Source organism: Sorex araneus, chromosome 10 (genome assembly GCF_027595985.1).
Source record: "Sorex araneus isolate mSorAra2 chromosome 10, mSorAra2.pri, whole genome shotgun sequence".
Lineage (NCBI taxonomy): Eukaryota > Metazoa > Chordata > Mammalia > Eulipotyphla > Soricidae > Sorex > Sorex araneus.
The window spans coordinates 45,101,093-45,116,544 of record NC_073311.1 but is presented as its reverse complement, the minus strand read 5'-3'; the positions used below and the strand labels follow the sequence as shown (position 1 = coordinate 45,116,544).

Below are 15,452 nucleotides of genomic sequence, written 5' to 3'. Positions count from 1 at the left end.
AAATGCCTGGTTTAAATTAACGTGCTTAGCCATGAACAGCCATCTTGCAGAGCCTTGGAAATGCTCCCTTAGGATTTCTTAAAACAAACAAACAAACAAACAAACAACAAACCAGCAGCTGGACAATGAGGACTAACACTCACATTGGGGCTACAGCCCCCTGGGGCCAATTCCATGCAAGGATCCATCTCCAAACAGATGCTTCCGTCCCCTCTGTATCCCGCTTTGCAAACACAGCTGCAGGGAGAGCAAGTGCGTGCAGTCAGACCCGGGGTGCCCGCAGCTGGAGCGAGCGGGGCGGGGCAGGGTGTCTGGTCTAGTGTCGGGGGCCACTAGCCCATGTGATGGCATGTTTGGACTCTGTGGCCACACGGCACTGCATGGGAACCTAGACCCCATCCTTTGAGGGCTCCTGTGGCTTGGGTGAGTCCCTTAGCCTCCCCTCCTTATAAGACAGGGGTGCACAGGAAATATGCCAAGGCGGATGCTTTCATGCTCACTGGAAGACTCAGCGTTGGCAGCTTCTCCATGCTCAGGGGGCCAGAATCTGCCTTGGCAGCACCCCACTTAATCCTTGGGCTCAGCAGAGAACATTTCTACCCTGTCCTTGGGGAGGGGGCAGCTCTGTACAGATTTGGACATGACCATCAGCAGAGAAGTTCTCTTCTCTTTCACAGTCCGACAGCACTAGCACACACACTTTGCGTGTGTGTGTGTAGTGTGTGTGTGTGGTGTGTTTCCTGTCATTTTCTCCTGAGAGCCAGCATCTGTTGTTCCCTGATAGTTTGCCTTTTCAGACACTCTCTCCCCTATTCCGCCTTAGCACTTTCTATTTCGTGGGGACTCCCTTTACTCAATTGTTCAGCCATCTTTCAGTCAGTGACTGACACGGCCATGATTCCATCACTGTCCTCCCCTCCCCCAAATGTCATGATGGCACATTTAGTTCCAGGTGCATCCCAGATATTAAGAAAAAATATTCCTCAGAGATTAGGGCGATAGCACAGTGGGTAGGGCACCTGCTTTGGTCCCGGGCACTCCATGTGGTCTCCCAAGCCTGCCAGGAGTGATCCCTGAGCACAGAGTCAGGAGTAAGCCTGAGCACTCTGGGTGTGGCCCAACCCTCCCTTCCCCCTCTCCCGCATAAGACCCCCACAGAATATATTTTTCGTGTTTCAAAGCTCCTAGAGGAATTAAGCCCAGCGGGTATTCCAGGAGCATTGCTAGGTCCTGCTCTGATTGTTACCAAGTCGATGAAAAGAAAGTCTATCCTATAGTACTGATCTGGACTCAGAACTTAGCAAACCAAATTCTGTCACAGCACGCAAGAGAAGCTCTCTCTTATGTTTATTTATATGTTAGTGCTGCCATTCTCTAGCTTAGAGGCACCGTGAGGCTCGAATTTGAGCTCTTTGAAAGGATATAAAATAATCGGTGGCTTGGTCTAGGCTTTTAACCCAAGGAAATTTCACTGTATGTGCATAGTACTAAGTGTATTTAGCATTAAAGGAAATATATGTATACACATACAATGCCTTTGAGTGCAAATTGTTACTGTTGGTGTAATGAAAGAAAGAGCAATCTAAAAAATTGGAGACAGAACTGACTATAAGAACATTAGTGGTAGCCAGAACGATAGTACAGTGGATAGGGTGTTTGCCTTGCACACGCTGACCTAGGTTCAATCCCTGGCATGCATATGGTCCCTCAAGCACCTCCAGGAGTAATTCCTGAGTGCAAAGCCAGGAGTAACCCCTGAGCAACTCTGGGTGTGACCCAAAAAGCAAAAAGAAATATTAGTGGCAAACATTATATATATGTATGTTCTTGTGTGTATATATATATGTGTGTGTGTGTGTGTGTGTGTGTGTGTGTGTGTATGTGTTTTTGCTGCTTGTTCCATTTTTTACAAGGACGGTTTGAATTACTTGTAATGAGTTGAAATTAGAATATAATGTCATGAAGGTAAAAAAGAAAAAAAGGAAAAAGTCGACCCTGGCTGACCTTGAGTGAAACCTCGTCTTCAGGGACCTGTTCTCAGCCTCACCCTCTGGCGATGCCATTTCTAAGAAGCTGCTGACAGTGCACCCCAGGGCCTCTGTACCGTCCCTGGCACTCCCAAAGAAAAGGGAGATGGTTCTGTCCAGTTTGATTAGCCTAATCATTGGGTCATGTGCTTAACCCATGAGCTACACACTGTGTCACTAACCTTGGGGGGCTGACTTCAGAGATCTTCATGAAAGTGTTTTGTTTGTTTTGGGGCTACAGCAGTGCACAGGGGTTACTCCTGGCTCCATACTCAGGAGTTATTCCCAGTGGTGTTCAGAGAACCATGTAATGCCAGGTGTGGAACTCGGGCTTCCTGCATGTAAAGCCTAGCTCAGCCCTTGAGCTGTTCTCCTGGGCCACAGGGCCATTTTGATCACTTTTGATATTGGCCTTTTGCACCCCTGTAGTATCTACATGGCCGGGAAGAGGCGTTTCTAGTCCAGGAGGAGAAAACTCTGGCTCCATGCAGCGGAGAGGCTGGTGGGAAAACAGATCATCACCAATGAAAGAAATATTTACTATTGCTACTAGTATCTAACTGCAAATTAAGAAACGTATAAAAGTTGGGTGAAGGATGCCAAGACATTCTCTGCAATTCCCAGGCTACTTGCTTGAGATGATTACTGCCTTGCAACCCAGTGCTCCCTGCCAGGCCCACCCAGCCTATACTCTATTAAGGAAATGAAAGGGGTCTATTACATTCAGAAGCAACTTCCGGTGAAGATACTGAGAACAGGAACATTATTATGAATGGCCTTGGGATGCGAAGGACCTTTCTTTTCTTGTCTTTTCTTTTGTAAGGTTTTCTCCTGGCTTATTTTTTAAAAATTTTTTATTTTATTTTATTTTTGCTTTTTGGGTCACACCTGGTGATGCACAGGGGTTACTCCTGGTTTTGCACTCAGGAATTACTCCTGGCGGTGCTCAGGGGATCATAGGGGATGCTGGTAATAAAATTCGGGTTGGCTCTGTGCAAGGCAAAAGCGCCCTACCCACTGTTCTATCGCTCCAGCCCTCTTCTGGTTTATTACAAAGAATATTAAAGAACCTTAACCGATAGCCAGCCAGATGAAGAGATATAAACTGTGTAGCTGGGGGCTCTGCGGTATGGTGCTTGGCAATGTGTCTAAGTGTTTGAGCCTGGTCAGTCTCCAGATTCCATCCTACTGGGTCCTAGTGGCAAGTTTGATTGGCTCCCTGGGTCCCTGGTGGTTGATTCCACCTCCTGCTGCCCTGCCAACACTGTGCTCCCCGGAAATCAAAGGGTTGGGTCTGAAACACTCAACCCTGTAATTGCTGGTTAGTATTTTCTGGTGCCAGTTTTATCCTTGGTAATCCTTTCCCTTCCCTTCCCTCCCCTCCCCTCCCCTCCCCTCCCCTCCCCTCCCCTCCCCTCCCCCCTCCCCTCCCCTCCCCTCCCCTCCTCTCCCCTTCCTTTCTTTTTCTTTTTCTTTTTTTCTCTTTGGGTCACACCCAGCAATGCTCAGGGGTTACTCCTGGCTCTGCACTCAGGAATTACTCCTGGCGGTGCTCAGGGGACCATATGTGATGCTGGGAATCGAACCCGGGTCGAACACATGCAAGGCAAACGTTCTACCCACTGTGCTATTGCTCCATCCCCAAGGCCTTTTCTTTTCTTTTTTGTCTTTTTCCCTTGTTGTGCTGGTGTGGTGTGTGGGGTTGTGCACTAAGTGTCTGGGGCCCACACAGGCAGAGCCTGGCATTCCGTATAGTAGGGATCAGGCTGGCAAGGCGGGTGCTACCGGGAAAGGCCTCAAGAACGAATGAGACGGAGCGTGGGTGCGTGGGGCTCCCTTTCCTCCCACGACGACAGCGAGAGTTCTCATGTCTGAGCATCTGTCGTGGTGCTGGGTGCCCTTACTTTTGCTAACATCCAGAGACCAGGCAGGTGGGCAAAACCCTCTCCCCATCCGGATGAGGAACACGAGGCCCAGCGAGGTTAAGCCATCTGCCCCAGGTCACCCAGTGGGTGCGTGACAAAGCAGACCATGCTGTCACGGGCATCGAGCTCCATCCGAGGCTTTCTGCCCCACCCCACCCCCCAACTGTGGGAGAGCAGAGTGGGCAGAGACTTCAGATGTGGGTGGGGGTCTGTCTAAGGGGTGCACAGGCCCCCAAAGGCCTACCTTGCTGTCCCGTTGCTGTATTCGCAGGTGGCATGGACGTGACAGAACTGTACATAGGGCCCACAGGTCGACGTCTGCTCGTGACAGAATCTCCCCGTAGTGCCGACCCGGCACGTGCCGGGCAGGCAGGCCCCGTCGCTGTCCACTCTGTTATCACACGTGCCATGAATGCAGAGACACTCTGGAAGAGCAGGGGAGAGGCGTGCAGAGCTGCAGGATACGTGTGGCCACGGGGTGCGTGGGGGCATGGGAGCAGGGCCCACCCTCCGTCTCCCCTGGCACCCTGACCCCTCTCTGAGCTGGACCTCCTGGTGTGGCCTTTGACTGGACACCGTTGGGGTGGGGTGGCAAAGGGGGTCACGGGGTGAAAGGGACTAAAGAGCTGCAGTTTTCAGCCTCCTGGTGGTTCAAGCATTGAGTTTGGCACTTCCTGGCAGGAGCAGGAGCTATTTCTCGTGCCAGGCCGGCCTGCAACGTGGCTGACATAGCAGCTCGTCACCCCCCGCCAGCACTGCTTAGCCAGGGTGACCACCAGCTCACATTTGTTTCTAGGACAGCCGGTCATTACATGGGATAGTCACAGCCTTAGCTTAGGCGTTTCTGTCAGATGCTTTTCCGGGCGGGGAAACTCAGGCCCAGTCGGGGGACGCAAGTTGCCTCGAGTCTATTAATGTTTTCATAGACTATCTATCCAGCATTCATTACGTATTTGTTATATTTGCATATAACATAATTTCACACCATCTATAACTATAAACAGCATGTTTCATTTTTATTTTATGTATCACTGTCACTGTCATTGCCACACCATTGTTCATCGATTTGCTCGAGTGGGCACCAGTAACGTCTCCATTGTGAGACTTGTTGTTACTGTTTTTGGGATATCGAATACGCCACGGGTAGTTGCCAGGCTCTGCTGTGCGGGTGGGATACTCTCGGTAGCTTGCCGGGCTCTCCGAGAGGGACGGAGGAATCGAATCCAGGTTGACTGAATGCAAGGCAAACGCCCTATCCACTGTGCTATCGCTCTAGCCCAAAAGTGAAAAATAATTTACTTTTCACTTTTAATTTTGGGGGTGTGGATATGCCTGGCAGTGCTGGGTGAGATCCCTGCTCCTATACTTGTGGTTTGTTCTCTCTGGTGCTCAGGGAACCATGTGGTACCAGGAATTGAACTAGGGCCTCTGGCATAAAGTCTGTGTTCAGCCCGTTGAACATCTCCCCAGACCTCCATGATTATATGTAACCTTAGATGCACTTTCTAAGATTACAAAACAATTCGGGGGATGTCTATTGTTAATAGAACTTTGTACATGTCCTGGAAGCTTCTTGACCTTTATGCCTTTGGGCTTGGAATAATCGTAACAATAACAGCAATAGAGATCAGTTGCTACCTTACTTATCAAGGGTCTCCTTGATGCGAGCACTGTTCTAAACAAGCTCTGTGCATTCAGAGATGCAACACCAACGTCATTGGCTCGGTACCCCTGTGAACCCATTTGATAGAGGAGAAAACAGAGGCCTAGAGATTGGCAGTCACTTGCCAAGGTCCCCCTTTCTGCAAAGGGAAGCAGCTGATGGGAGAGAGGACTGCATGAAAGGGAGGGATGAGTCTCAAAAGAAAACTCTGAGACACGTGTTCAGGACCAGAGAGATAGCACGGAGGATAAGGTGCTTATTGCGCATGTGGCTGATGATCCCGTCTTGGCACAGAACCAGGAGTGGTCCCTGAGCACCGCTGGGGAGGATGACACACCCCTCCCCCCACCACGTATTCTCTCCATTCCCCCCCAAATAGAAGGGAGACAGTTCTTGGACCCACAGAAGGGTGGGCATGTCCAGGTGTTATCAGAAAAGGAAATTGCCACGTCCTCCCTCCAGGCCTGCAGCCTCAGAGCTCCTGCAGGAGGGTGGGGTGGGGGGCGGGCAGCAGTCTGGAAGGTGCGTGTTGGAGAATCCAGAGCCTAAGAAGGATACCCCATGGTGAGAGCCTGCCCAGAGCAGGGGCCGGGGAGGGACCCCGGCCCACAGTGCGTGCTGCCTGTGGCGTTGGCAGGATCCCGGCACCCGGGGAAGAGGCAACTCTGGAAGTGCCACTTACTTCTGTCACACCGAGGTCCGTATCTCTGGGGGTCAGAGCAGAGCTGGCAGTGGGAGCCTTGGAAGCCGGCCCGGCAGGTGCACACACCTGTCCCATCAACGCCGTCTGCACACTGCGAGTAAGGCCGACCCCGGGGAGGCAGGTTAGGTGGGCAGTCACCGGGGAGCCCCCCCTGCCCCCCCCCCCCCCGCCCAGAGCCCCCAGCAGCTCTGGTGACCTGACACCTCGGGGCTCAGGCTCAACCCTGTGGACAGCAACTATGACGTCACGTGGCTCTCAGAGGTGACACAGAGACACTGGCAAACGCGGGGGCCTTCAGCCAAGATCTACAACTTTAAGGGGCATATTCAAGGGGAGCAGTGAGCCCCCCAGCATATGTCAAGGAGGAATGATGCTGGCCTCTCTCTGCAGAGTCCTGTCTGCTTGCCCCCTGGGTCCAGCTGCAGCTCCCGCCCTGCCCCCTCCCCAGGCCGGTCAAAGTCAGGTTTATTTCTTTTTTTTTTCTATTTTCTTTTTTTTTTTTTGCTTTTTGGGTCACACCCGGCGATGCACAGGGGTTCCTCCTGGCTCTGCACTCAGGAATTACTCCTGGCGGTGCTCAGGGGACCATATGGGATGCTGGGAATTGAACCCGGGTCGGTTGTGTGCGAGGCAAACGCCCTACCCGCTGTGCTATCACTCCAGCTCTGTTTACATCTACTTTCACATGTCTTTTTTTTCTTGGAGGGGGGGCATGTTGGGGGAGACACACCCAGTGGTGCCCAGGGGAGCAAGGGCTGGGGACAGATCATCCTCGGCTCCCGCGTGCACAGCCAATGTCCCAGCCCCGTGAGCCACCACCCCAGCTCCCTACACTTACATATATATATATATATATGTATATATTCTTTTTGGGTCACACCCAGCAATGCACAGGGCTTATTCCTGGCTCTGCACTCGGGAATTATTCCTGGCAGTGCTCAGGGGACTATAGGGGATGCTGGGAATCGAACCCAGGTCGGCCGCATGCAAGGCAAACGCCCTCCCCGCTGTGCTATTGCTCCAGCCCAGGTTTATTTCTCTTGACGACATGCATCAGAACCCTTAGCAATGCTTGGGATTCGGGGATCTCTCTGCCAGCGCAGGGGGCTCACAGCAGCTCCATCCTGCTCTCCTCGCCTGCGGGGCGTCCCCGTAGTGGCTTGCGCAGTGTTCCCTCCCCCTTGAGAGAGAGGCATGCCGTCCACAGAGATTTCTCTTCCTTTTGGGGTTCTGGGTGACACCCTGGGGGGCTGGATCTAGAAGTTATGGATCAGCGTGCATGGCACAGACTCACCCCTTGGCGTCAGCTCCCGGCCCCTAGATGGGGGTTGCTCACGTGTGCCAGTCAATCTCTCCCTTCCAAAAGTGGCAAATCACAGCCACTCTCTTTCTTTCTTTTTTCTTTTTAAGCTCTGACTGCCAAGGAGTGATGTTTCAGCATTTACCCTTTGCTAGGTTTTGCTGATGGTTCTTATGAGGCTATTGTTGCAAAGCACCACTTTGGGAAAAAAGTACCCTAAAAATCGGAGGCCCTGAAGGGCTCATGGGGATCAGTGCTCTTCACCCTGCTCAGAGGTGTGAGGGTGAGGGAGGAGCCAGAGGGCCAGGCTGAGTTCCAAGAGGCCACGCAGTCAGCCACAAAGAAGCAGACTTGGAAGCAAATGCCACTACATCCTTCCCAGCCCCCCACGCCCCCCACCCTCCCAGCCCCTGCCTCTTCCTCTCCAGACACCATGAATTAGTAAAGCAACTGATGGTGCATTGTTTTTCTTTTTAAACTTCTGGGCATAGCCGACATTGTACCTTCTCTTGGTTTAGTAAATAAAAAATGATTTTCTGCCTTAAGAAAGGGCAGACTCGTCATTCCTGAGAAAGTACGCATCAGTGATGGCCCTGGTCACCTGTCCGTTTCCTGAGCAGGGGTTCACGAAGCCTCCAGGACACTGGATGCAGTCACGGCCGTAGAAGCCTCGGCAGCACTTGGGTATCTGAGGAGCGAGACAGGGTCGTGCCTGAGACCGTCCGCGTGGTGTGATTCCAAGGCGTTGGATTCCCATCCCCGTTCTCAGAGTGAACAGGGCCAGCGCCATCCTGGCTTTTGCAGGTGACGAGACAGTCTGGCTTGGGCCATCTGCTCCCTGGAAATCTCCTGAGGGGCTGCCAGGGGACACTCTGACCCTAGCACCCAGGCACAAGAGAGAGGAAGTCTGGTGTCTGGGAAAGGGCAACAAATTCAGAAACGAGGCAAGAGAAGAGCCTTCCAGAGTTCTGGGAAAACCCAGGACCGTCCTGAAGGGGCAAGCAGAGTGGGGTGGAGGGAATAGGTGGGGGGACCGGGAGGTCACGGGAGAGGGAGGTGACAAAGGAGGTGACACTTAAACGGAGACTTGGAAGAGGAACTAATCTCCCCTAAGTAGTGAAGAGTTCTCAGAGGGGGGAAAGGCAAGGGGACCACAGGGAGGGGGACTGAGGGTGGGAGGCTGGTCAGGGGTAGCGGCTGGCGTGTGGGTCAGTGTGCAGTGCGGGTGCCCGAGTTAAGAGCGACAGGAACCAGGGTGGGGACGCAGGTAGGGAAGTGTGGGGAGGCAGAGAAACCACCTGTGACATTCGAGGCCTCCCCCGCAGGTTAACCCGTCCCAGCAGGGACCCTGTGTGGGCCCCGGGAAGTCAGGGCCTAGACGGGGGCCCTGGGCACACACTCCTCACCGTCACGGTGGCGTTACAGTATCGGGCGCAGCCGCCCCTCAGGATTCTGACCCTGCCTCTTTGGGCACAGTTGTGTGTGAAGACCATCTGCAAGAGAGGCGACAGGGAAAAACATGGCGGCCGGCACGTCAAGCCTGGAGGGACGTTCCAGGCCCATTTCAGCAGAGTTCAGGGGTCACACCAGCACACACGAGGGCCTCAGGGTGAGCACGGTCACCTCTACAGGTCTCTGCTTCCTGGCGAGGAGAACAAGACCAGCACCTGGCCAACACAGGGCCAGCGTGCTACTCCCCCCTCCAGTGCTCTGCAGACGGTCTCATTGACCAGGCACCCTTCCCGGTGCCTCCTGCCTGCGGCTCAGCCTCCCCTTTTCAGCCTGTGGCCATCCCTAAGCTCCTGCTCCCTGGACGTTTGCAGCCAGGAAGGAGTCAGTCCGTTTCTAACCCCCCAGAAAGATCTGCCAAGCAAATGCCAACTGCCCGACGCTCTTCTCCCAGGAGCTGGGGAGGTGCCATATTGAGACCCGCCCTTCAGTTTCCGAGTCCCTGATGCCCAGATCAGGATACCTGGGCATCAGGGACTCGAAACGCAGACGAGGGTGTGTCTCCCCAATGACGAGGGAAAAATAGGGCAGCAGTAACTTGACTGAATAGTTGCTTGACTTAGGAGTTGTGCTTTTGCAAAGACCTTATGCTAACTCTGCTGCTATTAATAGCAACGCCATATTAGTGTTCCTCAGAGATTAAGACACTCGGGCTGGAAAGGTGAGGTAATTCACAGAGGGCTGATAAATAAAGATTCAAACACAGATATGTGGGATTCCTTCCTACCATCCCCCCATGGAGCAGACTAAGAATGAATCTTGCATTAACCTAGTTTGCATTTAATAATTCACTTTTGGACTCAATTCATTTAATTTTTTTCTCTTTTTTTGCATTTATTTTTGTTTCCACATCTGACAGTGCTCAGAGTTTACTCTTGGTTTAGTGCTCAGGGATCAGTCCTGGCAGTATCTGGGGGAGCATATGTGGTGTGGGGGACAGAGCCAAAATTTACAGGGCAGGGGTGGGGTGGGCTACATCCAGCTGTGCGTAGGGCTGACTCCCTGGCTCTGTGCTCATGGATTACTCCTGGTGTAATTCAGGTGTCATTACTCCTGATGTAATCCTGGTGTGATTCAGAGGACCATAGGACATGCCAGGGATTGAACCTGGGTCATGCAAGACAAGCGCCAAATTAGCTGTACTATCTCTCCAGCCCTTAATATATCCTTCCCCCCTTTTATAGACACGGTGGTTTATAATACCGTTAAAGGTACGGGTTCATGCATACCATAAACCAGCACCACTCTCTCCCCCACTTTCATACCATTAAAAAAATGACATAATTATTATAATTCAGGTCCCATGTTTACAATACGGACGCAGTTCCTTAAAAAAGGCAGAAGGCAGCAGCACCCACCCCGGAGGCACCCCGGCACAGCCTGGCAGTTGCCACACTCACCATGGGCTCAGCATTTTCAGGACATTTGCTCCAGTTCATCAGGGAACAGCTCAGGCAAGTGCCCTGGAAGCAGACACGGGTGGTGTGTGGGAAACCTCCCCAGCGGGCAGGGGGGCACTGGATGGCCTCATGCCTCTTCCCGGCAAAGGCTGTTCTACTCAAGCCCAGGGTCTCACACGGGCGTGACCTACCGTTCGCTTTTTAGCAAAACAATCATTCCGTTTCTCCGGGAATCTCCCTCTTCTAAGTGAATAAACAGAAAGTGTCCCCGTCCTCCGGCCCCCTAGTTGCATCCAAGGTGACTCCCCGACTCTGGGCAGTTCCGGTGGTGGTTCCCCCTGGCCTCTCTCCCACACCCAGCCAGAGTCCTGTCCGGAGAGGAGCAACGGAGCTGAGCCAACTCAGAGCATCCCCTTCCTCCCATCCATCAGGGATGGTCCACGGCTGCGCGGGACGGGACACTGACATCATCGCACGCCGCAGGCCCACCCTCCTGCCAGCTTGGCGGTGCCTGGGCTGACCAGCAGGCCTCTGCCTTGCCACACGGACTCGAGGCTTTCTGGCACTTCTTGACCCACTGACTGTCCACTGAGGAAAGAAGAGAAGGGGCGCGTGTTTCCAGGCCTCTCCAGGTCCAGTCTCTGCCTCCTCTCCATGGACTCTGGGCTCCGATGGGGCAGACCTCGGGCTCCCTGACTAATTGGAGGTACCAGGGCATGTTGGCGGAAAGGTGGGTTGCCCTGTCAAGGGCGACTTCCTGTCCCCTCTGTGCTTGGGCACCGTCCCCACAACTCCTGATGGACACCAGCTCTTCCACACCCATGGGCCTGGGCTTCCTCTGAGCACTTTGCTTCTGGCAATGTTTCCCGCCATTGTTTCTCCTCAGATGCTCCAGTGTGCTTGTGTCTCTGGCGCCCCCCCCCCTACCCTCCACAGTCATCGTGTCATTAAAATCTCCTCATGTGAACCATTGGGATCAAGTCTGTCTCCTGCAGGGCCTCAGACTGCCATTCATTAACCGTCTCACGCTCCAGCATTCATCTCCCAAGGCAGTTGTGCTTTAGCCTGGCAAGAAACCTTCTAGAAGCTTCTACTCTCTACCGACCCCCCAATTCTGTGCTGAGGATGCCGTTGCCCTTTTTGCAGGTCCAACGGAAGCCATTACCAGACATGCAGGGCTGGGAGATTTGACTTTAAACCCAGAGGAAAGAGCAAACCGACACTCCATTCATTCTAAGGCAGCTGCCGGAAGGCTTTTCCTAGTCTGACCAAACTCTCTGGGCTGTAGCTTAAGCCCACGTTCTGATTCCGTTCATCCTAGGGATAATGAACTTCGAAACAATCCGGAAGAGACTAGGTGTCTAAAGGCAGCTCTGATCCCCCTGGCACCTCGAGAGTGGGGTAGCTCCTAGAGCCCCATAATCGAGTCTTTTCTGCTGAAGTTCTGTTTTTCCTAATACAGTTTTCACTGATAGGGGAGATGAAACTGCTCTCGTTGGGCGAGTTCTCATCCTTATCCTGGTCTATGCCAGGTGACACACCCACTAATACCTTTCTGGGGGAAAGGAATCTCTAGCAGAGCTCCGGGCCCGGGGGCTACTCTCACTAGTGCCTGGCTGCTGGTCCTGGGGGCTCGGGGGGCCACCCTGGTGATGCTCTGGGACTATGCAGTGCCAGGGCCATTGAACTTGAGGCCTCATTCCTTCCAGGAATGGACTCCAACCCTTTGAGCTATCTCCCCAGCCACCTGCCGATACTTTCATGGTCAAAGACTGGGCCAAACTGGAATTGCTGCGAGGGACTGGCTGGGAAGATTAATTTGTGTTTCTCTTGAGAACTTGAGAAGTGACATCCAGAGTTGAACCAAATGCTTCAAATGGGGGATGGCTCACCTGGTAAGCACAGGGTCCTGAGTTTAGTCCCCAATACTGCCTGCAAACTGAGGGGGCCCTGACAGTGCCCCTTGATTCTGGGGTATCCCCAATGAGAAAGGGCCAGGAAGAGGCCTCGGGGACCCTGGAAAATGCCCAAGTGCTGGGCTGAGAGTTTAATCCCGGTATTGCACATGAGCCAAAGTGATATTGATCTTGATAGTCTCTCAGTCCGGGGTCCCAGGTATGGGGAGAAAAACTCCCTCAGCTGGTATATTTGGGGTGCTAAGGTCTAGCCCCATAACAGCAGCCTAAAACATATCTGAGTCACTATATAAATGAAGAATATGGATTCTAAAGAATCAGCATCATCAACCCTGGTCCAGGGACTCAACTAACCATTTCCAGCCTCCATGTTGAGAAAAGTGACTGATAAAATTAAATCTGTATACTCAACTGTCACTCTTTCTCGTTGTCTCTCTCTGTCTCTCTGTCTCTGTCTCTGTCTCTCTCCCTCCCTCCCTCCCTCAATTGGTATGCTCAGGTCTTACTCATGGCTCTGTGCTCACAGAGCATTCTGGAGGTGCTGGGCAAGGGGATGACCATAAGTGGTGCTGAGGATTCAAACCGGGGTTGACCACACTCAAGGCAAGTGCCTTACCCCTGCACTATCTCTCCGGACCCCATTTCTTGTCCAATACCTAGGTTTCCAAGGGTCTCGTGAAAGCCATCGCTGAGGTAGTACTGAAGGGTTCTGCCAAGGAAGATCCGGGCCTGTTACTGTTGCAAGTTTGGGCTTATGGTTTCCATGGGAATCAAGAAAATCCCATGTTCAGATGTGTTAAAATCTGGGGGGGTGTGCTGAGTAAAGCTGGTGGGGCCAAAAGATGTTGCTATGGAGATGGAAAAGGCCAGGTGAGGGACCCCCACTCTGCAGCCATCAGAGTTCGAAACTTGAAGAGAAGCCCAGAAAGATGTGTGAGTGGTGGGACCAGAGATTCTGCCCAAGAGGACATTTCTATTTCAAGTCCTCCTTAGGGGGCCAGGAGAGCAGTGGGCCCCAGGAAGGGTGGACACAGGGGACAGGCTCAGGGGACGGAAGGGGCAGGGCATTGATCCTCTCCTGCTGGGCAGAGCTCCCCGACAAGTTTTCGTGTTCCCTTGAAACCTCAGCCTAGGAACACCACTGGAAAAGGTGCCTTTGCAGAGGTGAGGTCACCCTGGCACCAGGGGCTCTATGTGGAATGACAGGTGTCCTTTCCAGAAATGAGGGGTTCCACAGTGGTGCTCTTGGTGAAGAAGGCCTGGTAAGGATGGAGAGAGTAATGGGAGACCAAGGATTTCCCGGAGGCATCCACTGCTAAAATGAAGTGAGTGGCAGGGGTGGGTGGGGGCAGGGATTCTCCTTCTAGAACTTTCGAGGGAAACATGACTCTGGTTTTAGCCCTGTGACCTCTGGAGTATGAGAGAAAATATTTTCGTGGTGTGAAGCCATCGGGTCTGTGGCCATTGACTACAGACATTCTAGAAAACCAATGTCCTTGGGGTGCATCTCACTTGGTGGAAATTCCCCCCAGGAACCTCGGTTCACCTTTTTTATGAGGTAGCATCTTAGGCCTGATTAGCCTAATTACATATAAAAGTGTATGCAGGGTGCCAGGGATCGAACCCTGGGCCTCACACACCTGGAGTCTGTGTTCTGCCCAAGCCAACTCCCCGCCTCCTTTCTGCAACTGCCTTAAGAGAGAACCCCGCAGCGGGGAGCTAAGATTGCCCGTGCCAGCCCGTGAGACAGAGACGCAACTGGCTCCACAGGGACCCTTGTTAATTTGCGCGTGTGTTGGGTGTGGTATGGACCACACCTTGCGGTGCGTAGCGTGATTCCTGGCTCAGAGGGACCCTGGGTGTTTCTTGGGGAAGCAAAGGCTGTGCCAGGCAGGGATTTGGACAGGGATCTCCCCCTTGTAAGGGAAGCCTGAGCCTCTGTGCCGTCTCTCCAGCCCCCGCTGTTTTATCAACTTTTCTTACCTCTTTGATTTCAGTCCTGGTTTCATCGCAGCGGTGAGGCAGAATTGGGACAATGGAGGGTGGGATGAGGACTTCACTCAGGGTGTAAATCCGGCCATTTTTGGCTGCCACCTCGGTTTCTTCCACGGCCGCCCCATTTACCAGAATCTGCCCCTGGAGGGAAGAGAGGGCCACTTTCGATTGGATGCAGCACAGGGAAAGGGGGTGGTCTCAGAGCCATATGAGTGAAATCTGCTCGGAGTTCAAGCCTGGGCGTTTGCGGGGAGGAGGGACGCCCTCCGGAGACGCCGAAGCAGGCAGGCGGGAGAGGAACGGCACCTACTCTGCTGGTCGTGTTGATCCGGAGGATCTGGTTGGCCATGCTCCTGATGAAAGGCGTGGAAGCGAGAGAGGCCACGTCGAGCTGCAACGACAGGGGACACGTGGAGACATCAGAGGCACGCACAGAGCCCGCTGAGCAGACGCCTGCAGTAGAAAGCAAACTCTAAATGTTTACGAGATTGAAGAGATGGGCAGGACCTCGCTATCCCCAGCTTTTGTGGCTTTGCATACTTCTTTGATAAATGTTCATTTCAGTTTGGTTTTTGAGCGATGCCTGGCTGTGTTCAGGGACCCTGTGGGGTTTCAGGGATTGAACCCTGGCTGGCTGTGTGCAAGGTAAGCACCCTACCCACGGTACTATCATTTCGACTCCCTCCCGCCCCCCCCTCCGCCTTTTTTTTTTTTTTTTTTTGCTATTTGGGTCACACCTGGAGTTGCTCAGGGGTTACTCCTGGCTTGGCACTCAGGAATTACTCCTGGTGGTGCTTGGGGGACCATATGGGATGCTGGGAATCAAACCCGGGTTGGCGGCATGCAAGGCAAATGTTCTACCTGCTGTGCTATCGCTCCAGCCCCACCTCCCTTCTTTTTAAACGACTAAAGGTATGCAGTGTTAGACCTAAATCGTTATATACGATTATTATATTATATAGCATCAATATATATATTATATAGCATCAATAGCAGAAAGAAAACAGGATGGGA

General features: G+C 52.9%; 1 protein-coding gene across 1 annotated transcript in view; it reads right to left on the bottom strand.

The window, feature by feature from the left end:
• Window positions 1-15,452, bottom strand: part of STAB2 (stabilin 2) — a 159,808-nt gene that overhangs the window by 90,175 nt on the left and 54,181 nt on the right. Inside the window, exons 17-24 of the mRNA XM_055118350.1 lie at window positions 14,749-14,829; window positions 14,427-14,579; window positions 10,528-10,590; window positions 9,025-9,111; window positions 8,220-8,306; window positions 6,298-6,409; window positions 4,197-4,377; window positions 112-237 (exon numbers count right to left, since the gene is read on the bottom strand). Of these exons, the coding sequence (XP_054974325.1) occupies window positions 112-237; window positions 4,197-4,377; window positions 6,298-6,409; window positions 8,220-8,306; window positions 9,025-9,111; window positions 10,528-10,590; window positions 14,427-14,579; window positions 14,749-14,829 (890 nt within the window). The remainder of the gene's footprint in view (window positions 1-111; window positions 238-4,196; window positions 4,378-6,297; window positions 6,410-8,219; window positions 8,307-9,024; window positions 9,112-10,527; window positions 10,591-14,426; window positions 14,580-14,748; window positions 14,830-15,452) is intronic.